The sequence below is a fragment of the Rhinopithecus roxellana genome, chromosome 19, assembly GCF_007565055.1.
Source record: "Rhinopithecus roxellana isolate Shanxi Qingling chromosome 19, ASM756505v1, whole genome shotgun sequence".
NCBI lineage: Eukaryota > Metazoa > Chordata > Mammalia > Primates > Cercopithecidae > Rhinopithecus > Rhinopithecus roxellana.
This window is the reverse complement of record NC_044567.1, coordinates 44,044,379-44,067,093: the sequence shown is the minus strand read 5'-3', so window position 1 is coordinate 44,067,093 and position 22,715 is coordinate 44,044,379. Positions and strand designations below refer to the sequence as shown.

The 22,715-nt window shown below is 44.7% G+C and overlaps 1 protein-coding gene across 2 annotated transcripts; it reads left to right on the top strand.

Moving 5' to 3' along the window:
• The first annotated feature begins 4,029 nt into the window (after nt 1–4,029).
• On the top strand, nt 4,030–21,607 carry XAF1 (XIAP associated factor 1). Of its 2 annotated transcripts, XM_010377897.2 has the most exons (6): nt 4,030–4,247; nt 6,552–6,687; nt 7,991–8,186; nt 9,722–9,807; nt 18,371–18,712; nt 21,129–21,607. In XM_010377897.2, exons 1-6 carry the CDS (start codon nt 4,216–4,218, stop codon nt 21,183–21,185), a joined length of 849 nt encoding a protein of 282 aa, XP_010376199.1. In that variant the 5' UTR covers nt 4,030–4,215; the 3' UTR covers nt 21,186–21,607. The 2 variants fall into 2 exon arrangements, with proteins under 2 accessions (XP_010376199.1, XP_030780115.1); XM_030924255.1 differs by lacking the exon at nt 9,722–9,807 and having other exon boundaries at nt 21,129–21,584.
• Nucleotides 21,608–22,715: the final 1,108 nt, after the last annotated feature.

The window sequence follows — 22,715 nt, the reverse complement described above, 5'->3', positions numbered from 1 at the left end:
TGTCCTGAGTTCCTTGAGATTTGCTGCAACCAAGGTGACTATACCATGATCAAGATATTAAAAAATTGGTTGCATGCAGTGGCACATTTCCGTAATCTCAGGACCTTGGAAGGCCGAGGTGGGAGGATCACTTGAGGCCAGGGGTTCAAGACCAGCCTGGGTAACATAGTGGGACCCCATTTCTATTATGTTTTTTTAAGTTAGCTGGGTATGGTAGCGTGTGCCTGTAGTCTGTGTGAAGGCAGAAGGATTGCTTGAACCTGGGAGTTCGAGGCTGCAGTGAGCTATGATCACTACTGCACTCCAGCCTGAGTGACAGAGACAGACTTTATCTCTTTACCATATATATATAATCTGGGAAAAGGAGAAGGCTCATAACACTGACCCTCGTAAACATCAGGGAAGAGACCTGGACATCTGGGCTGTGATTGCTGATTGGATGGGAATGGGTTGGTGGTGAAAGTGGGTGAGATGTTTTAACCCGGGGCGGGGCACGGGGGAAATGTGAATGTGTGAAAAGAGACTTCTCACAGAAAGAAAGGAAGAGAAAAGTACTGGTCACTCCCCACAGAGAATGCCATGGAGTTGCTGTTTCTTGCCCATGAGTTTAATGACAAGCTTCCTTCCCCTTCACATGCCAACTAAGCAGCAGCCAGCAGGTCATTCCTCGTCTTTGCTGCCCAACCAGGCGTAGAGTCTTCCCCAAACACAGTCACAGATATTCACAGGCTTGAATGCCATCCAGAGACTAGTCATTTGATGCAATTGCCTGTGGTCTGACAAACAAACTCCCACCCACACACGTTTTGCTTGAAGAGTCTGAAATCTACACATCTCCCAGGACTCGGGCCCACTCTGACCACAGGATTCTTCTAAAGACACCACCGACAGAAGTGTGTGCAATTGCACCATATAATTTTTGTCTGGGAAGTGAAATGTCTCTGTTGTTACATCATCTTCCTTAGCGTAGTGATCCCTCAAAAGAAGAAAGCCGAAATAAGATCCCTTCTCAGAGTCAACTATTAAAACAATCCTTTTTTGGCCAGGCGCGGTGGCTCACACCTGTAATCCCAGCACTTTGGGAGGCCGAGACGGGCGGATCACGAGGTCAGGAGATCAAGACCATCCTGACTAACACGGTGGAACCCTGTCTCTACTAAAAATACAAAAATTAGCCGGGCACGGTGGCGGGCGCCTGTAGTCCCAGCTACACGGGAGGCTGAGGCAGGAGAATGGCGTGAACCCGGGAGGCGGAGCTTGCAGTGAGTGGAGATCGCGCCATGGCACTCCAGCCGGGGCGACAGAGCGAGACTCCATCTCAAAAAAAAAAAAAAAAAAAAAAAAAAAAAAAAAAATCGTTTTTAAATAAAATATTCTCTCCTGTCTTCCGTGTTGTACAAGTACAGCTCTCACACAATTTCTCTTCTGATCTTCAGAACGATTCATGGAGGGGTGTATTATTCCTGTGTCCTAGTCCAGCCAGGACTTCCTGCTCCCCCTTTCCCCCATTCCTGCAAAGGTGACATGGCCAGCCCGGCCAATTCACGTCTGAGAGATAGGCTTCCTGTGACAACCTTCGCCCGCCTCCCCGACCCACGGGCCCTGACACAAAGAGACCGCCGGAAACTCCCAACAACGGCCAAGCGGGTAGCCACAGTGTCCTGGGAAGGAATTCTAAGCCCACAACAGAGCGTTTCTCATCTAGTTTTTTTTTTTTTTTTTTTTTTTTTTAATGGGATTGGGGTTGGCAACCAGCCAAAGACGGGTGGCAGAATGATGAAATCATGCAAGTCTACGGCACCGATTGATGTTGTAGTGGAAATGGGGACAGGCTTTTGTGCTAACCAGAATGTTCCTGCATACACTGTCTGATTCATAATAGTGATGGCCCAGGAACAGCCCTGGTCATCAAAGAGAAACATTGCTTTTTCTGTAATATTCTATTGTTTTTAAAGAGCATATATTCACATATTCGTTACGTAATATAAGTTATCTTGAGAAATGAAAAGAAAATGGCCATTGCTGCCGCTTGGAGAGCCCTCAGACTCAGGGCTGTTGTGTGAGTGGGGGAAGATTTCTAACTCCCTGCTTAATTATCTCAAAACACCCCATCCATTCCGGTCAGCCAGCATTTGACTGCCTGCTACCGCAAAGCCCAGTACTGCACTGCCTAATAAGTGCAAAGCCCACAGGTCCCTCCAGGAAGGCAGGGGTGGTTGGTCAGAAAGAGCTGGCTCTCAGATCACCCATGCCTGGGACTGGATGGGGAGGAGTTGAGACAACAGACACACAGCCAACTAACCATAACCAGAGACGAAGGAGGTAGGTTCTAGATCAGTGTTGGCATAGGAATTGGTCCTGAAGAACTGCTGGGATTTTGATGGGGAAGGGAAGGGGTGGTGTGGGTGGGACAGTCTGCAGGAGGAAACATCTTGGAAGAAAATTAGGATGTAGATGAAAAGCAACCTATAGTCACTTCTAATTCCACCCCCATACCCTGGCCAGACCTTCCATTCCTCTAAGATGTCCAATCTATACACCCCTGCCACCACCCCTATCCCATCTCAGCAGGAGACAATGTGTGAAAAGAAAGCTCTTCATTTTTATTTCTTTTTCCCTTCCTCCCTCCCTTCCTTCCTCCCTCCCTCCCTCCCTCTCTCTCTCTCTTTCTTTTGACAGAGACTCATTCTGTTGCCCAGGCTGGAGTGCAGTAGTGCAATCTCGGCTCACTGCAACCTCCACTTCCCGGGTTCAAGCGATTCTCCTGCCTCAGCCTCCTGAGTAGCTGGGATTATAGGCACACACTACCACACCCGGCTAATTTTTGTATTTTTAGTAGAGACGGGATTTCACCATGTTGGTCAGGCTGGTCTCCTGACCTCGAGTTCCATCCACCTCAGCCTCCCAAAGTGCTGGGATTACAGGCATGAGCCACTGCGCCCGACCTGCTTATTTTTCATTCTTGATATTCACAGACTGCCCAGAGACAGACAGGAATGGGCAGTGAGGGTCAGAAGGATTAAGGAGCTTGCCCAGCCAGTGAGGAAGGGAACAAGATAAGATGCAAACCTCAGCCTCTGACTCTTGGTTAAGTGCTCCCTACCCCAACCAGCTGTCAAATGAGGTGGATGGGGTCTTGGTTAGGTACATAAACACCTGAATTAGATCAACCTGGTGTGAATCCCAGCTCTGATGTTGAGTGATTGACCTAGCCTCTCTCTGCCTCCATTTTCTCTTTTTTTCTTTTCATTTTTCTTTTTTGAGGCAGAGTCTCACTCTGTCACTGCCTCTGTTTTCCACAGCAAAATGGAGTCAATAATGCTTACGTGAGGGATTAAAACGAAGACAATACCTACGTAATGCTTAGAATGGTGCCTGGAACCTAGACAATGCCGAAGCAGTCCTTCGTTCTTCCCTCCTATGGCTGTGATCATCAGTACCACCACACACTGCTTCTCATTTAGTGCCTGAATTTTAGAGCCTGCCGGGACATTTCCCTTAATCTTGTTATCCTCCTCAGAAAGGCAGCACCCACCCCATTGGCAGACTCCTCGGGAATTCTCTGGGCCTGCTTGTCATCACTCCGGACGTTGTTTAGAGGCCTTCTGTAAGCACAGCTGTTTCTAGGGTGGAAAAACTCTAAGGGCCCCGGGGAGGATACACACCAGATTGGGTCTGAGCTCACACTACCCTGCATCCCCAGAGCCTCCCTGGACGCTGTTTGCGAAGTCCTCACCGCCTGGAAGTCCAGGAGCCATTTTTAGGGAGAGCATTCAAGCTCAACACGGCAAGTTCCCTCTTTCCTGCAGAGGGAGGACCAGAAGGGAGCCGGAGATGGGGGAGAAGGGTGGGAGGTGGATGGTTTGGAAAAGGGATGGAGATCCAGACAGAGCGAAGCCAGTCAGCCAGGGTAAACGAACAAGCTGCTGCCCAGGAGAAGCCTGACCTCAGGCTCCCACCCTCAGGGAGGTAGACTCGGCTGTGATAGCAGCAAAGAATGACCGCAGAGAGCAACAGCAGGGGCTGGCCATGCTGTAGAGGGGCTTCCTGGGAGGGTCCAGCCACAGGAATCAACGGGGAATCCTGAGCCGAGAATTCTGAGGATAGGATCTCCTCCCTCCCTGAAGCTGTGGGCTGGGCCGTCGGAAGACTTTCAGTTTTGTTTCCTCGCCTGCAAGAAACGAAACTCAACTGAAAGACTCCAGAGAGCAGAACATGGAAGGAGCCTTCTCGGTGTGCAAGAAATGGTAAGAAAGCGCTTTCTCCAGCAGCAGACCCGGGCTGGTGAGGCAGAAACGCCGAGGAGATAGGGCTGTTTCTGAAGGGAGGAGAAAGTACTTCATGCATAAAAACACTTAGGAGGACAAGCAGCTGGAGACCGTGGGCCCCAAGGGTAGGAGGGTTTAAACTTGATAATCTCTGGGTGAGGGTGGACAGCATTACCCCCACAGCACTGCAGCCCCTTCCCCCCAAATTTTAGGCTTCCTGGGACAGTTCTGAAGACAAATAGCCCAGCCAGTGGTCCCAACTGGGCTACTCATACTTGTGAGACTTTGGGTCCTCATCTGGGGTTCTGATACTCTGACCTTCACACCAATCTGTGAAAGAAAGGGTCCCACGGAGATTCTCCAGGACTACTCTCACCCTCCTTGAAAGGGAGCCGTGGGGCAGAGCAGGGAGGACAGAGCAGGGAACTGGGACCACACCTCTAACGGGGCGGGGGCGGAGGCCGGAATCTGACCCATCGAAAAGCCCCATTCTCAAAGCTCCCTACCTGTGGCAGGGACTTGAGTGGGACCCTCCTCAGAGAGCTTTGCTCCAGCCAGACCCTTCAACTATCCTGGTTTCTCAACCAGCCTAGGAGGAGCAAGGGGAGAAGGGTCCAGGCCAGGCAGAGGAGAGAGAACAGAGGAAGGGAGAATGCTGCTGCCTGTGTGCCGCTGCCTGGGCAGAGCAGAAGCAAAGAGCTTGTTCACATCAAGAGGAGTGAGGCTTTGACAGTCCTTCTCGGGGCACGCCCCATGTGCCAGGGACGTGGGCATGCAACTGTTCTCGTCCCCTGGCCTTTATGGCTACGGCAGTTTATTTGTAGGTCAATTATACTTCTATAAGGCTGTTTTTGAAATGAAACGTTTCACTTTAAATAATGTAAATAATTAAATTATATCAATTTCAACAATTCGAGAGAAGTGCCAACTTCTCTTGAATCTTTTTTCTTGTCTTCTGGTGCCCCTGTTTGGTCCACAGCGTTAGGAACGCAGCCCTGCCAGGGCAGCCCTGCTCCGCATTTCCCTTCTCCTGAGCTGCCACAAGCAAGAGTTGATGGAAGTGAAAAGGATCATTTCTTTCTTTCTTCCTTTTTTTTTTTTTTTCCTAAGATGGAGTTTTGCTTCTTTTTGCCCAGGCTGGAGTGCAATGGCGCAATCTCAGCTCACTGCAACCTCCACTTCCCGGGTTCGAGTGATTCTCCTGTCTCAGCCTCCCGAGTAGCTGGAATTACAGGCATGCGCCACCATGTCTGGCTAATTTTGTATTTTTTTAGTAGAGATGAGGTTTCTCCATGTTGGCCAGGCTGGTCTCTAACTCCTGACCTCAGGTGATCCACCCACCTCGGTCTCCTAAAATGCTGGGATTACAGGCGTGAGCCACCACACTTGGCTAATTTTGTATTTTTAGTAGAGATGGGATTTCTCCATGTTGGTCAGGCTGGTCTGGGATTCCCAAACTCAGGTAATCCACCCGCCTTGGCCTCCCAAAGTGCTGGGATTACAGGCGTGAGCCACGGCGCCCAGCCGAAAGGGGTCACTACTTGGTGAAGAGGATGGTTAGAGAGAAACATCCTGCCCAGGAAGTGGGAGGCTCAGAACCCTTCCTTCATTGTGGTCTCCGGGAAGAACCTCGGAGTCTCTTGTGAGTTAGCGCAGGTGAACCTGGAGGCAGGAGAGACTTGGGAAGCTCTCGCTTTGGAGATTCTGGAAGTTGGCATGGCCCTGGCAGGAAGTATGAGCCTAGCAGGGCCACATTTCTAACACTGTGGACCAAACAGAGGCACCAGAAAACAAGAAAAAAAGATTCAAGAAAATTTGGCACTTCTCTCGAATTGTTTAAATTGAAACAATGTAATTATTTACATTATTTAAAGTGAAATGTTTCATTTTAAAAACAGCCTTATAGAGGTATAATTGACTTACAAATAAACTGCACATTTTAAAGGGTAGTAATTGGTAAGTTTTGGCCTATGTTATACACATCCATGAAACACCATCACCCCAAAAGCTCCCCTGTGCCCCTTGGTAATTCCTCCCTCCTGCTCCTTCCCGTGCCCCGCCCCAGCAATGTAAGAGCTCTGTAGAACGTCCTTATTCTTATCAGATGCTGCTGCACTGTTCTGGTTTTGAACCCACACAGGGAGCGTGGGGCAGGAGGTCATCATCGTCACATGTTCAGTGCTTAAGGCCTCTGGAGATCTAGCCCTGGGTATGAAACACAGCTCCATGTTTTATAATTTGAAAATAAGTCTGTTTTCCCATCCCCCCACCTTGACCCTGTAGCAAAAGACACATAGCCTCTGCCCACTTCACCTTCCATGAGGCTCACTGCCTGCGGTTCCTGGTCTTGTGCCCGGAGTGTGAGGAGACTGTCTCCAGGAAAAACATGGAGGAGCACTGCAAGGTTGAGCACCAGCAGGTGAGGAAGTGGCAAGGATGGGGTCTGGGAGTCGGGGCAAGGGTGCAGTCCTGCCTGCAGGAGAAATGGGGTCTGAGAGTTGGAGGACGAGGGTCCAGTCCTCTCTGCAGGTGAGATGGGGTCCGGGAGTCAAGGTGAGTGTTCAGTCCTCTCTGCAGGAGAGATGGGGTCTGGGAGTTGGAGTGAGGGCTGGGGACTTAAGGCAAGGGTCCAGTCCCCCAGGCAGAGACTCACTTGAGGGTCATGGAAAGTCATTCAGCCCCTCCACACAAAGCTCCGTGGAAAGGAAATGTTAATCTTGCCTTTTTCATGCTAATCTGAGTCTACCTCCAGTTTTCCCATTTCCAATCCTTTCCCTATAGGCTTATGGATCTGGCACAGGCAAGAGGTTCTGGTTTCAAGAAAGACTGACTGTTCTCTTGAGATCTGTAAAGAGGGGACGTGAAAAAGGAAGGCCCTAGAAGGCAGTCAGGTCGAGCTTCATTTCCCGCCTTTCCATGTCCATTCCTCCTGGGACCTCTGATCTGTCTCTCTGGAGATACTCAAGCTCAGGCAGCCACTGCAACTCAGACTGGTCTGACAAACCACTTCTTGAACACTGGGCTGGGTGCTAGAGAGAGACTGAGGTAGGCACACCTGTTCCTTGCCCTGTAGGAGTTCACAGACTGAAACCCAGAATACTGTGAGCCAAAGTGGATGTGGGGCAGGCCCTGGGTGCTGGGTGGACCCACATCTGGTGTGTGTGTGTGTGTTTAGGTTGGGTGTACGATGTGTCAGCAGAGTATGCAGAAGTCCTCGCTGGAGTTTCATGAGGTAACAGCCCCATGTGGTCCATGAGTCCAACAGAGCTCAGCTCTCCCGAGGGCAGCCCCCCACTCTGGCCTTTGTCATCTGCTTTCTTGCATTGGCCGCAATTCCCTAGGGAGATGGGCACAAGTCCTCGATCTGCCTACAAAGAGGCCAGTGATCGGCCAGGCGCAGTGGCTCGTGCCTATAATCCCAGCACTTTGGGAGGCCGAGGTGGGCAGATCACAAGGTCAGGAGTTCAAGACCAGCCTGACCAACATGGTAAAACCCCGTCTCTACTAAAAATACAAAAATCAGCCAGGCGTGGTGGCGCATGCCTGTAGTCCCACCCACTCAGGAGGCTGAGGCAGGAGAATCACTTGAACCTGGGAGGCAGAGGTTGCAGTGAACCAAGATCAAGCCACTGCTCTCCAGACTGGGTGACACAGTGAGGCTCTGTCTCAAAAAAAAAAAAGAAAAAGGCCAGTGATCATGCCCTTCCTGCTCCCTCCCACAGGCCAATGAGTGCCAGGAGCGCCCTGTTGAGTGTAAGTTCTACGAACTGGACATGCAGCTCAGCAAGCTGGAGCTCCACGAATCCTACTGCGGCAGCTGGACAGAGCTCTGCCCAGGCTGTGGCCAGTTCATCCCACGCCGAATGCTCGCGCAGCACACAGATGTCTGTCGGAGTGAACAGGCCCAGCTCGGGAAAGGTGAGCACACAACTGGGGTGGAAGAGAGACATTCCAAGGGCCAGAGCCTTTCCTGGATAGGATGCAAGGAAGGGAAGCTCTCAACAGGGCGGATGACAAGTGTATTTGCTGTATAGATCTCAATTCGTCTGACTATTCTAATTCTAAACCATGCCTCAGAGTGGCCTTCCTGTGTGTCTGCTGTGGTCTTCAAATGACTGGTCCAGGGAGACCAGCAGGCTGGGGCTAGAGCCTGGCTGCCACAAAGTTGAGTAAACAGGCCATTGAGAAGAAGCTGGGCGGGGTGGCTCATGCCTGTAATCGCAGCACTTTGGGAGGCCGAGGAGGGCAGATCACCTGAGGTCGGGAGTTCAAGATCACATTGGCCAACATGGAGAAACCCTGTCTCTACTAAAAATACAAAATTAGCCAGACGTGGTAGTGGGCGCCCATAGTCCCAGCTACTTGGGAGACTGAGGCAGGAGAATCGCTTGGACCCAGGAGGCGGAGGTTGCAGTGAGCCGACATCGCGCCATTGCACTCCAGCCTGGGCAACGAGAGCAAAACTCTGTCTCAAAAAAAAAAAAAAGAAAGAAAGAAAAGAGAGACCATGGGGAATCCTAGGAAACAGGGGGCTTTCTTTGAGTGCCTCCAGCACAATCCTAGCCTGGCAGAGATCCATTGCATCCTTTTACAGATGAGAAACCTACACACAGAATAAAGCAGGGGCTTGCTAGAGGCAGAAATAAGACTGGACTCTCACATTTCCTGGCACCGAATCGAGGGCTTTTTCCATGATCAGCAATGGCCAGAAGGGAGCTAGCGATAGCTCCTGGCCTGGGGGCCTATGTATTGGCTCCCTGGTACCATTTTATGTTCACTTGACTCATTCATGTCTTTATGAGGGTGTATTTACTGTCACACAACCATCAGTGTGACAGATCCTTTGGTGCATTTGCTGGTTGTTTTGGTAACACGGGAGAGAGTCTAAAACTCCCCAGACTGTAACCCTCTCCTGATAAACAATTGATCCAAGGGCAAAACTGGCCAATGAAAACCTGAAAAGTGTGAGAGGCGTGTGCATTTCCTTCATCCCAGCATGGCTGGACTTCAACAGAATCAAACACAATTTTCACAACTTCAGTGCAACACAACACAACACAGCTTCAACACCATCCACAAAGATGTGTTCAACCAACACCTGGTCTGATCACAGAGGCTGGAAACTGGTGGAATGAAAGAGCAGTCAGGTTGGAGTGGGTCGGCATCCGCGGCTACAGCTCCATTCATCTCCTCAGAAACCAGTCCTGCTCCAGGAAAACGTCTCTCCATTAGGGTTGCTGCTGCCCTGAGTGCACATCTATGGCCATAAAGGAAATGATGTGGGTGACTCGGCCAAGAGTTGCCTGTGTGGTCAAGGATGCCGGCAGTGCAGAAAAGTCAAGGCCAGGCAGGCCCCGGGGTCAGTTCATGCTCATGAGTACAGGCCATGTAGGCAGTTGTGGGAGAGCTGGGTTAGCCATTGACAAGGTGTTGTTGTTTCTCTGCTTATTCAGGGGAAAGAATTTCAGCTCCTGAGAGGGAAATCTACTGTCATTATTGCAACCAAATGATTCCAGAAAATAAGTATTTCCACCATATGGTGAGTAGCAATTAGTAATTTTCTGATGGTGCCAATAGTTCGTCCACATTCTGAAAAGTATAGGAAAGGCAGATTCTGGGCCCAGTTTTACATAGCACGGATATTAAAAGGTCCTATATTTATTTTTTGCTTTGTTCAAAAAGATATTTTAGTGACTCGCTGAGGCTAATCAAGCACACACAATTGGTCTTCATTTGTGCCCAGCCCTTCAAAGGGGCCTCCCTTACCACTCTCAACACCCCCTGATCACCTCTGACCATCTCCAGCCTTCATGGCCTGGACATTGCAATTTGGTCCTCAATAGGGCCTGTCCTACTGCTTTCTGTCCCATGTGGGAGTCTTCTCTATCAGACTGTGAGTTTCCTGCAAAACTGAATGACTTTTTCCATTTTCCTGACATCAGGGCTTGGTGCAAAAAGAGGACTCTGTAGAGATGCAGTTATGTGATTGACTGACTGACTGATTTTGCCTGGGAACACTCACAGGCTCTTCCCTCCATAGCCCTAAGTGCCTTTTAGTGCACTGCTGTGCCAAGTTGCTCCCTTCTTTTGCAGAGAATGAAGCATTTCCCCTTTGGGAAACTTACCAAGACTTCTCTCCAAAGAACTCTTCTCCTTGGGCAGAAAGTTGTTTACCTTTCTTAACACTTCAGTTCCTAAAACTACAGAATATCAAAACTAAAGAAACCACAGAGATGATCCAGCTTTTTGCTCTTTTTTGTTTGTTTTTACTATTGTGGTAAAACCACATATGATGTTAAATTTGCCATCGCTGTAGAGACATTTGGTACATTCACAGTGTTGTGCAATCTGGTTCTAGAATATTTTCATCATTCCAAAAAGAAATCCTGTACCCATTACCAGATACCATCCATTCCCTCATCTTCCCAGTTCCTGGCAACCACTAATCTGCTTTCTATCTTTATGGATTAGTCTATTCTGGACATTTCACATCAATGGAGTCATATACTATGTGGTCTTATGTAACCATCTGCTTTCACTTAGCATAATATTTTCAAGGTTTACCCACGTTGTAGTTGTGGTGTGTATTAGCACTTTATTCCTTTTAATGGCTTTTTCTTTTTTTTTGAGACGGAGTCTCGCTCTGTCGCCCAGGCTGGAGTGCAGTGACTGGATCTCAGCTCACTGCAAGCTCCGCCTCCCGGGTTTACGCCATTCTCCTGCCTCAGCCTCCCAAGTAGCTGGGACTACAGGTGCCCGCCACCTCGCCCGGCTAGTTTTTTTTTTTATTTTTTTAGTAGAGATGGGGTTTCACCGTGTTCGCCAGGATGGTCTCGATCTCCTGACCTCGTGATCCGCCTGTCTTGGCCTCCCAAAGTGTTTTTTTTTTTTGAGATAGGGTCTCACTCTGTCGCCCAGGCTGGAGTGCAGTGGCGTGATCTCGGCTCATTGCAACGTCTGCCTTCCGGGTTCAAGCGATTCTCCTGCCTCAGCCTCCCGAGTAGCTGGAACTATAGGTGCCCACCACCACGCCTGGCTAATTTTTGTATTATTATTATTATTTTTTTTTAGTAAAGACGGGGTTTTACCATGTTGGCCAGGCCAGTCTCAAACTCCTGACCTCAGGTGATCTGCCTTCCTCGGCCTCCCAATGTTAATGGCCTTTTTATGGTCATCCCACATTTTGTTTCTCTACTTGTTGATAAACATTCGGGTTGTTTTCACCTTTCAGTTCTTTGCTTTTTGAAGTGCAGTCTGTGGACCAGCTGCATCAGCATCACCTGGGATCCTGTTAGAAATGCAGACTCTCAGGCCCTCCCCCTAGAAATGCTAAATCAGAATATGCAGGGTCACATGATTTCCCAGGCATTTCAAGTCTGAGACGTGCTGTCCCAGCCACGGGATTCTCAGCCTCCGCTGTACATGGAAATCACCTACTGACTTGTTTTCCTTAGTACTGATGTTTGTTCGATTCTATAAGTGGTCCATGTCTTCTATTTGAATGAGAAAATACTTGGTGAGCACCCAAACAAGAGTGAAGCTGACTACTCCCCTTCAAATGTTCAGCCTGGCAACCAAGGCCCCTACCTACATACTTATTTGAAGGCTGCAGGGAGCTGGGGAGCTCCAGTACACATGGAACTGGATTTGTGCTCAGAAACGCTGAATTTTAGTTCTGCTCTGCCCCTTACTGGCTGTGTAACCTCTCTGAGCTTCTTTCTTCTTTTGAGGAAAATGGGGATAATGGTTTATCTCCTTGTTCAGTAAAAGAAGACATCCACGACCAGCCAACACCAGATCTATCTCCTTGGCAGCATCCACACTCACTTACTTTGCCTTTCCACCTCTTAACCATAAAAGAGCTTTCTATGTGCCCATCTAAAGCCTATCCCCTCCTACTGGTATACTATATCCTCTCTTTCTGCCTACACAAGGTCACACAAGGTTTTTGCTACACTGCTCCAGCAGTTCTCCCCTCTCTGTCCTGCAACAGGGAGAGGTTAAATGAGCTGTATCCACAGGCAACAACAAAGTCTCAAAACTCTAGGATGTCCTAACATTTCATACAATAAGTTTTTAAAGGGGTACCACTACTGAATATGTATATATCAATGGTGAATCTTTGGTCTTGCATGAAAAGAATTTTCTTTTTTAATTTTTGAAAATTAAGGATTGAAATCATGTATACTAGGTGGTTTGTGGTTTTCAGTCTTTAACTTTTTATTAACATGACCTAAAACCAGAAAAACATGTAATACTTCTGATCCCATTTCCTACAAGCTACCATCTTGTTTCTTTGTTGCCCTCCTCAGAAAAACATTTGAACTAGTTGTCTATAGTCACTGCCTCCATGTTTTCTTCTCCCATTCTTATTCCCACTCCAAATCTACTCTTGTCAAAATCAATGACCTCTGCATTGCTAAATCCAATGCTCAGTTCTCAGTTCTCAATTTATGGGGAGCATTTACTGCTCATCACTCCCTCTTCCTTAACGCACTTTCTCGGCTTCCAGGGTACCACACTCTCATGGTTTTCAATGACCTTGGTGGTCTCTCATTCTCTACCTCCCCAACCTCTTAATTTTGAGGGGCCCTGGGGCTTAGTCTCTGGTCTCTTCTCTACCTATATTCACTTCCTTGATTATTTCATCCTATCTCCTGATTTTTAAAAATGCCATATGTAGTCAGACACTTCCAAATTTATATCTAAGTCTAGGCTTTTCTCCCCAAACTCAAGATTTGTATATTACTATTTACTGCATCTTCGCCTGAATGCTTCATAGACATCTTAAATGTAACACATCTGAAATGGAATCCTGTCTGCCACAGCTTGGCCCATCTCAGTTAATGGCAACTCTATCCTTCCAGTTGTTCAGGCCAAAATCTCAGTTTCGCTCTCGACTTCTCTTTCCCTCCGTGTTGCTACCCTGATATGAACCATCATCTTCTCTAGCCCAGACGCTGCAGCAGTCTCCTAAACAGTCTTCCTACTTCTCACCTTGCCCTCTGCAGTCTATTCTCATCACAGTGGTCAACGTGATGCCTGAAAAATACAAGTCAGATTGTTTGGCTCCTCTGTTCAGATATCTGTACTGATTCTTGCCCCATTTTATGCAAACTCAAAACTACAGTGACCTTAGAGATCTATGTCATCTTTGCCTCCCTTCCTATCTCATCACCTCTTTGATCTCACGTACTACTCCTGTTCAGCTCACTGGCCTCCTGATCGTTTCTTGAGCATACCATCACCTTAGAGCTTTTTCACTGGCTACTGCCTCTGGCTGGAAACTACCTCTTCACCTTCCCCACCTTATTCCAGGAGCTAACTCTCTCACTTCTCTCAAGTCTACCCAGATGGCACCTGCTCAAGGAGATGTACCACAACAACCTATTTAAAATTGCAACCCCCTCTCCATCATATATTTACTACCCCCTTACCTTCTTCTATTATTTTTTTTTCCATAGCATTTGCCAACTTCTAACATATTATCTAATTTACTTACTTATGATGGCCCTTGTTAATTATCTCCCACCACCTCAGTGAAACTATAAGCCCCACTGCTCCCCTTCATGCTAACTACTCCCCAGACACAAATACTCTACTTTCACTTTTAGCTGTTTCTTCCAGTAATCAGCTTCATATGTCTAAAGCACCTTCTTACATTTTTTCCAATTTTAGATATTACCTGTTGACTTATAAGGATTTAGGAATATAGATTTCATTTTCTTATACCACCCATCCCACACACATACCTCCAAAGTTCTTCATTTCATTCTTTCAATTTATTGATTTCACTCATTCTGGTTAAATAAATATTCAATATTACATTAGTATAACCACTAAACATTATAAATGGTTTTTCACATGAACTGTGATTATGTGTGCTTTCTCCTACAACTTTTTGTTTTCCCTGGACTTAATAATTGCTTCAGTTTTTCATTTGCTTCACTTTCTAGGTACTTATCATTAAATTATCCCTAATATTCTCTAGCAGATATGAAAATTCCCCTGAGTACAACTAAACACATCAGATAGTCTATCCATTTCATTTTGGAAGCATGTTATTCTCCAGGCTTGATGATTAGCTGTTGGTCTGGAATTTCTTCCACTCTCTCCACGATTGGAGTTCTGATTCCCAAATCTCAGGTCTCATCTTTCTCTTTCTTAGGTTACTCCTTGTTTGATAGAACATACCCTAGTTTCTTGAGAAAGAAAGCATGAGAGGCAAATTTTTAAGACCTTATATGTCTGAAAATGATAGCTTGAGTGGCTATAGAATCTATTGACCATCTTAATTTTTTTTAAAAAAAATTTATTCTCAAGCCTGTAATCCCAGCACTTTGGGAGGCCGAGATGGATGGATCACGAGGTCAGGAGATCGAGACCATCCTGGCTAACCCGGTGAAACCCCGTCTCTACTAAAAAATACAAAAAAAAAAAAACTAGCCAGGCGAGGTATCGGGCGCCTGTAGTCCCAGCTACTCAGGAGGCTGAGGCAGGGGAATGGCGAAAACCCGGGAGGCGGAGCTTGCAGTGAGCTGAGATTCGGCCACTGCACTCCAGCCCGGGCGACAGAGCAAGACTCCGTCTCAAAAAAAAAAAAAAAAATTATTACAATTCTGATTTGGCCACTACACATTGTATACATGTACAGAAGATCACTCTGTATTCTATAAATATGTATCATTATTACTTGTCCACTAAAAATAAAAGAAATAAAATTAATTACAAAAAATTCAAACAAATATGAAAGTAGAAAGTTAATACAATAAACGTTCATGTATTCACTCCCCAGATACAACAGCTGTTGTTCTAAACAAAGTGAATAAAAATAAATCTACTCTTAGATACATTACAGGTAAAAGGCAAAGGTTGATTTCTTTGAAATCAACCAAAGAAGATTACAAGCAAAGGAATGGCAATTAGGCTGAAAGAAAATATATCAGCAGCAATAATAGAAGCGGGTATGCAGTGGAATAATCTTCAAAGTGCTAAGAGAAAATAGCTGTTAACGTGTGGAAATCAAAAGTTTTCCAGACTTGAACTATTCTTTGTTTTCTTTTTTCTAAAGTATGTTAAAGCAAATCCAAGATATCCTGTTATTTCACCATCATTCTTTCATATCTCAAAAATACAGTCATTTTCTTAATCACAATGCCTTTATCACTCTCAATGATATTAAGAATAATTTTTCCGTAGTTGTTTTGGGGCCTTGCATTGACCACTCTTGTTCATTACGACTGCTGGTGCTGCTGCTGCTTGCTTCTCCCTTGTCTTCTATTGGATTGAGCAAGATGTCTTTATTCTCGTTCTTCTTTTCTACGGATTCAGCAATTTTGCATTCTATTTCTATCATTTCAGTAGTTATCCTTAACATTTTAATATGAATACTTGACTTAATAAAGTTTAAAATGAGTCATTAGCTCTACTCTCCTTACAAACAGTATATACATTTGAGAACATGTTAATGCTGATCCTCTACTTCTATCTTACATGAAAATGCTGCCCGAATTTTGTTTCATTTTGCTTTCATACTACCCCCTTTAGTGATTATTGTTGTTACTTATGTAACTCATGCCTGTTTAGATATACTCACAAGTTTTTTGTTTTTGCTTTTTTTCTTTCTATTTTAGAGACAGAGTCTCACTCTTGTTGCCTGGGCTGGAGTGCAATGGCACGATCTTGGCTCACTGCAACCTTTGCCTCCAGGGTTCATGCAGTACTCCTGCCTCAGCCTTTCCAGTAGCTGATACTACAGGGGTGTGCCACCATGTCTGGCTCATTTTTGTATTTTTAGTACAGATGGGGTTTTTCCATGTTGGCCAAGCTGGTCTCGAACTCCTGACCTCATGTAATCTGCCCACTTTGGCCTCCCAAAGTGCTAGGATTACAGGCATGAGCCTCTGTGTCCAGCTGGATATACTCACAAGTTTACCCTTCCCTTTGCTCACATTCTTTCTTGAATCCTAAGCTTTCCTTCTGGGTAAGATTTCTGTCTTCCTGAAACACATCTCAGCAGTTTCCTCACCAAGAACCTTCAGTAGTAAATCTTCAGTTGCCTGAAAAGATGCTTTTTGTTTTTTGCATTCATGAATGATAGTTTAGCTGAATATCAAATTCTAGATTAACAGCTATTTTCTCTTACCGTTTTGTAGATTATTTCACTGCTGTCCCACTTCTGTTATTATTGTTGATGTATTCTCTTTCAGCCTAATTGCCATTCCTTTGTATGTAATCTTTTTATTTGGTTGATTTCAAGATCCTCTTTGCCTTTTACCTGTAATGTATTTAAGAGTAGATTTATTTGTATTCATTCCGTTCAGAAGAGTGTACTCAAATGTGTTTGCTTTTCTCCTGCTCAGGATTTCTCTTTCCTTAATATAAAGATTTATATCACTAATCAGGTCTGAAAATTCTCATCTATTATCTCTTTGAATTCTCAACATTCCCCAACTCTCCCACATTCTCTCAACTCTCCTTCTGGAACATAACACATGTGTATTAAACATTCTCATTCTAGCTTCATGTCTCTCTTTTTTTCATGTAATCTTTCCCCTTTTAATAGCCTTATGTCTCTTAACCTTTCATATTTTCTCTATCTCTATCTCCTGTATTCTGGGTAATTTCCTCAAATTATCTCCAAGTTCATTCATTCTTTCTTGGCCAAATCTAATCTGCTGTTTTTAGCCCATCTATTTAGGTTCAATACCTGCATTTTTCATGTGTAGAAGTTCAATTTATCTTTCTTTCAAATTTGCCTATTTTTGTTCTCACTACAAAAGAAAGATAGGTATGTGAAGTGATGGATATGTTAATTAACTTGATTTAATCATCCCACAATGTATACATATATTAAAATATCACACGAATATATAAAGTTATTATTTGTTAATTACAAATTAGAAAATTTCAAATTTGCCTATTCTGTTTTTCATGAGATGTTATTCTTTTCCCGGATTTAACCATTTTTGATTAATTTATTTTACAGTCTCTATCCTATAGTTGCATGACCTGAACTTCTTGGAGGCTAATCTTACTGCTTTTGTGTCTGTGACTCTTACTCACGGCAGATTGCTTCCCTGTGTGTTTGTAATTTTGGATTGTGAGTTTTTGTCTGGCGGGACTCTACCTATGAGGATCCTCTATGACCTATTTTGAGGCTCCTGTCCCTCCAGAGGAATTTTGTGATTGCTTCTGCCAGACATCTCAATGTTTGTGTTAATTCTTCTGCTCAGGGATTCCCAGACCATGACGCTAAAGTAAATCCTAATCCCAAACACAGGAATGGCGTGGACCTGTGATGTTGAGTTTTCAGGGGCATGAGTTTTCTTCTCCACACTCAAATACCGGCCCAAGAAAGAAAGGCTTCCTTGCCACTTTCCTTTTCTCATTAGCTGATACTTTTCCTCTTACCCACCACAATTTACCCTTTAAAGCTTCCAGCTTTATGCAGGGTCAATAGAGTCTTACTTCCAATTCCCCTCCTGTGTGGATGGGATTTCCTCTCATCCAAGCTACAAAATTGACCCTGCATCTCCCATAACCAGTGTCAACTCCTGTGCTTAACCAGTCCATTTGTGCTGCTATAACAGGATACCACAGACAGGGTAATAATAAAGAACAGATATTTATTTCTAACAGCTCTGAAGGCTGGGAAGTTCAAGATCAGGGTACTCACCATTTGGTGTCTGGTGAGGGCCTTCTTGCTGCCTCCTAGCATGGTAGAAGGCAAAAGAGTAGAAGGCTGTAGCAAATGCTTCATGAAGCCTCTTTTATAAGGACTCTAATCCCATTAACAAGGGAGGAGCTTTCATGATCTAATCACCCCCAAAGGCTCCACCTCTTAATACCATCACATTGGCAACACCTGAATTTTGGAGGCGACACCTTCAAACCATAGCAACCAGTCAGACCTTCATTCCTGGAATGCAAAATTTTCTTTCTTTCCCGCAAAGCCAGCTATTAAATTGAATGTCTGTCACATTTTATACAGCATATAACAGTGTTTACAGTGGGAATTTTTGTGTTATCTAGTCTACTGTATTTTCTGACCATGAAAGCTGAAGTCGTTTTAAAATTTGATATATTATTCACAATTGCAGGGTAAATGTTGTCCAGACTCAGAGTTTAAGAAACGCTTTCCTGTTGGAAAGCCAAAAATTCTTCCTTCATCTCTTCCAAGTCAAGCTGCTGAAAATCAAACCTCCACGATGAAGAAAGATGTTCGCCCGAAGACAATTAGTATAAACAGATTTTCTCTTCATTCTGAAAGTTCATCAAAGAAAGCACCAAGAGGCAACAACAAAACCTTGAATCCGCTTTTGATGTCAGAGCCCAACCCCAGGACCAGCTGTCCTAGAGGAGACAGAACAGCCTATGACATTCTGAGGAGATGTTCTCAGTGTGGCATCCTGCTTCCCCTGCCGATCCTAAATCAACATCAGGTACTCAGCCTCTGTTTTCTGCTTACCGTGCTGTACACCATCTGCACAGTGTCTTTAAAAAGTCCAACACCTGAAAGCCACAACAAATGTTGTGGCTGAAAAGGCCCTTTTCTCGGACTCCTGCTTCTCTGGGTGCCCAAATGCACTCTCTCGTAGCACTTACCACCTGGTTTATTTGCATCACCTCCGAGAGACTGAGTCACTTTTGACTCAAGCCAGGTCTTTGAAGGTGGAGCCAGGTCCCTCATCTCTGTGTCTCTAGCTTCTAGGCCAGGGATTGACATACAGCAAGTGCTCCAAAACTGTTGAGTAAACGAATAAAGCAGTGGATACCCAGTCTATCTCTCTCATGGTGTAGACATGCCACTGAGGTCCAGAGATGAGATGTCTTGGTCAAGATCCTAAGCCAGTCGGTGGCTTACCTCCAGCAGATCAAGGTTTGCTTCAAGAAGATCAGGGTTTGTAGGCATCTCCCTGAATATCCTGATTTTTATGTCCTAGGTTGTTTTCCTTTTTTTTTTTTTTTTTTTTTTTTTTTTTTTTGAGATGGAGTCTCGCTCTGTCGCCCAGGCTGGAGTGCAGTGGCATGACCTCGGCTCACTGCAAGCTCCGCCTCCTGGTTTATGTCATTCTCCTATCTCAGCCTCCCGAGTAGCTGGGACTACAGGCGCCCGCCACCTCGCCCGGCTAGTTTTTTGTATTTTTTAGTAGAGACGGGGTTTCACCGTGTTCGCCAGGATGGTCTCGATCTCCTGACCTCGTGATCCGCCCGTCTCGGCCTCCCAAAGTGCTGGGATTACAGGCTTGAGCCACCGCGCCCGGCCCGTCCTAGGTTATTTCCTAGTAATAATAACAATTGACATTAGAGGTTGTTAACCACGGTGTGCCAGTTACAGTGCAGAGCTCTTTATAATCTTCATCATAAATAATAGGCATGTATTTCATCCCCATTTTAGAGATAAGGTAAAGTAACTTCCCAAGGGCTATACAATTAGAGGGTGGCAGGATCCAGCCTGAGTCCCCATGTATATAGCTCCAAAGTTTATGCTCTTAAGCTCCAGACTAAATGCCTCACTTAAAAAAATTTGTTTATTTTTTTTCAAAATACAAAAGTACTAGATTTTGTTGGAGCTAGTTGACATAATATCATATAAAGAACTATAAAAGCAAAGCTAACCCTACTTCTCCAACCCCCGTACCCTGAGATACCAATTTGGACAGTCTTATGGGCATCTTTTCAAAGCTCTATCTTTGTGTATACAAACCTAAACAAGGTTTTACTTGTTTCTTTTTCTGCACATACTATCTGACTATACTTATTACTCTGCCACTTGCCTTTTTCACTTAGTATATGACGCATGCTCCTTACAAAAGACGTAGCAGGCCAAAACTTTTTTTTAAACTTCCTTATGCATCTGTGTATGCACATAAGCATATAATTTTACAAAAATGGGCTAATTTCATATTTGCTGGGGGTGTTACTAGTGCCATTTTTCCTGGCCTCCCACAATTTGGTATATTTCCTTTCACAATTTTCTCCATCCTTATATAACAGAGTTGCTAGATTTGGCAAATAAAAATACAGGACATTCAGTCAAATTTGAATTTCAGAGAAACAAAGAATTGTTTTTAGTATAAGTATGTTCCATGCAATGATTGTTTTGCTGAAATTAAAATTTAACTGGGGCACCCTGTATTTTATTTAGCAATTTCTTACATGATGACATACAAACATATACATTTGGAGTCCTGTTATATACATTTTTTTACTTTTTTTTTTTTTTTTGAGACAGAGCCTTGTTCTGTCCACCCAGGCTGGAATGCAGTGGCAGGATCTTGGCTCACTGCAATCTCTGCCTCCCAGGTTCAAGCAATTCTCCTGCCTCAGCCGCCTGAGTAGCTGGGATTACAGGCACCTGCCACCAAGCCCAGCTAATCTTGCATTTCAGTAGAGACGGGATTTCACCCTGTTGTCCAGGCTGGTCTTGAACTCCTGATCTCAGGTGATCCACCCGCTTCGGCCTCCCAAAGTGCTGGAATTACAGGCGTGAGCCACCACGCCTGGCCAACATTTCTTTACATCCTAATGTAAATTCAGTAATACCCAAGGAAATCCCTACAAGCCAAACAATATGGCTTATTTTTGTTTTTATTAATGGCTGCCTACGATTCCATGGTGTGAGTGTTCTCCCATCTGTCCCTCCACCCAGTGATAGCAACAGGCCCCTGTTAAAGTTTGTTGCAAGCCTCCTGTACTCCTGGCTCAGCGGGCTCCTGACCTTTTCTGTGCCATTACACTCCAGTCTTTGGGCAGGGCTCATGCTCTGTAACAAGGGACAGCAATATCCAGAGATATTCTAGGAGCTAGCACTTCCTACTTTAACCATATCAAACTTTTTTTGTATCTGTTTCTTAGGAGAAATGCCGGTGGTTAGCTTCATCGAAAGGAAAACAAGTGAGAAATTTCAGCTAGATTTGGAAAAGAAAAGCTACTACAAATTCAAAAGATTTCACTTTTAACACTAGCTTTCCTGCCTACTTGCTGTGATGGTCTTGTGAAATGTGATGGGTTTTATTCGTTGGGCTTTAAAAGAAAAGGTTGGGCAGAACTAAAAACAAAACCCACATATCATCTCAACAGATACAGAAAAGGCTTTTGATAAAATTCAACTTGACTTCGTGTTAAAAACCCTCAACAAACCCGGCGTTGAAGGAACATACCTCAAAATAATAAGAGCCACCTATGACAAAACCACAGCCAACATCATACTGAATGAGCAAACGCTGGAAGCATTACCCTTGAGAACTAGAACAAGGCACTTCAGTCCTATTCAACATAGTACTGGAAGTCCTTGCCAGAGCAATCAGGCAAGAGAAAGAAATAAAAGGCAACCATATAGGAAGAGAGGAAATCGAAGCATCTCTGTTCGCAAACGATATGATTCTGTACCTAGAAAACCCCATGGTCTTGGCCCGAAAGCTCCTAGATCTGATAAACAACTTCAGCTAACTTTCAGGAGACAAAATCAATGTACAAAAATCAGTAGCATTTTTATACACCAACAACATCCAAGCTGAGAGCCAAATCAAGAATGCAATCCCATTCACAATTGCCACAAAAAGAATAAAATACCTAGGAATACAGCTAACTAGGGATATGAAAGATCTCTACCACAAAAATTACAAAACACTGCTGAAAGAAATCAGAGATGACACAACTGGAAAAACATTCCATGCTCATGGATAGGAAGAATCAATATTGTTAGAATGGCCATACTACTCATTGCAATTTATAGATTCAATGCTATTCCTATCAAACTACCAATAACATTCTTCACAGAATCAGAAAAAAAAAAAATGCTTTAAAATTTATTTGGAACCAAAAAAGCACCCAAAAGCCAAAGCAATCCTAAGCAAAAAGAACAAAGCTGGAGGCATCACATTACCCAACTTCAAACTATACTACAGGGCTACGGTAATCAAAACCGCATGATACTGGTACAAAAAGCATGGTACTGGTACAAAAGCAGACACACAGATCAATGGAACAGAATAGAGGGCCCAGAAATAAAGCTACACACCTACAACCATCTAATCTTTGACAAAGTAGAGAAAAATAAGCAATGCGGAAAGAACTCCCCATTCAATAAGTGGTACTGGGATAACTACCTAGCCATATGCAGAAGATTGAAACTGAACCCCTTCCTTACACCAGGTGCAAAAATCAACTCAAGATGGATTAAAGACTTAAACGTAAAACCCCAAACTATAAAAACTCTAGAAGATAACCTAGGCAATACCATTCTGGACATAGGAACGGACAAAGATTTCGTGACAAAGATCCCAAAAGCAATTGTAACAAAAGCAAAAATTGACAAATGGGACATGGTTAAACTAAAGGGCTCTGCATAGCAAAAGAAACTAGCAACAGAGTAAACAGACAACCTATAGAATGGGAAAAAATATTTGCAAACTCTGCATCTGACAAAGGTCTAATATCCAG

Excerpts from the sequence above, each read along its gene's own strand:
- XAF1 (XM_010377897.2), top strand. The coding sequence starts at position 4,216 with ATGGAAGGAGCCTTCTCGGTGTGCAAGAAATG. Across the intron at positions 4,248-6,551 it reads TTCTCGGTGTGCAAGAAATG|CAAAAGACACATAGCCTCTG; the intron begins GTAAGAAAGCGC and ends TTGACCCTGTAG. Across the intron at positions 18,713-21,128 it reads CGATCCTAAATCAACATCAG|GAGAAATGCCGGTGGTTAGC; the intron begins GTACTCAGCCTC and ends TCTGTTTCTTAG.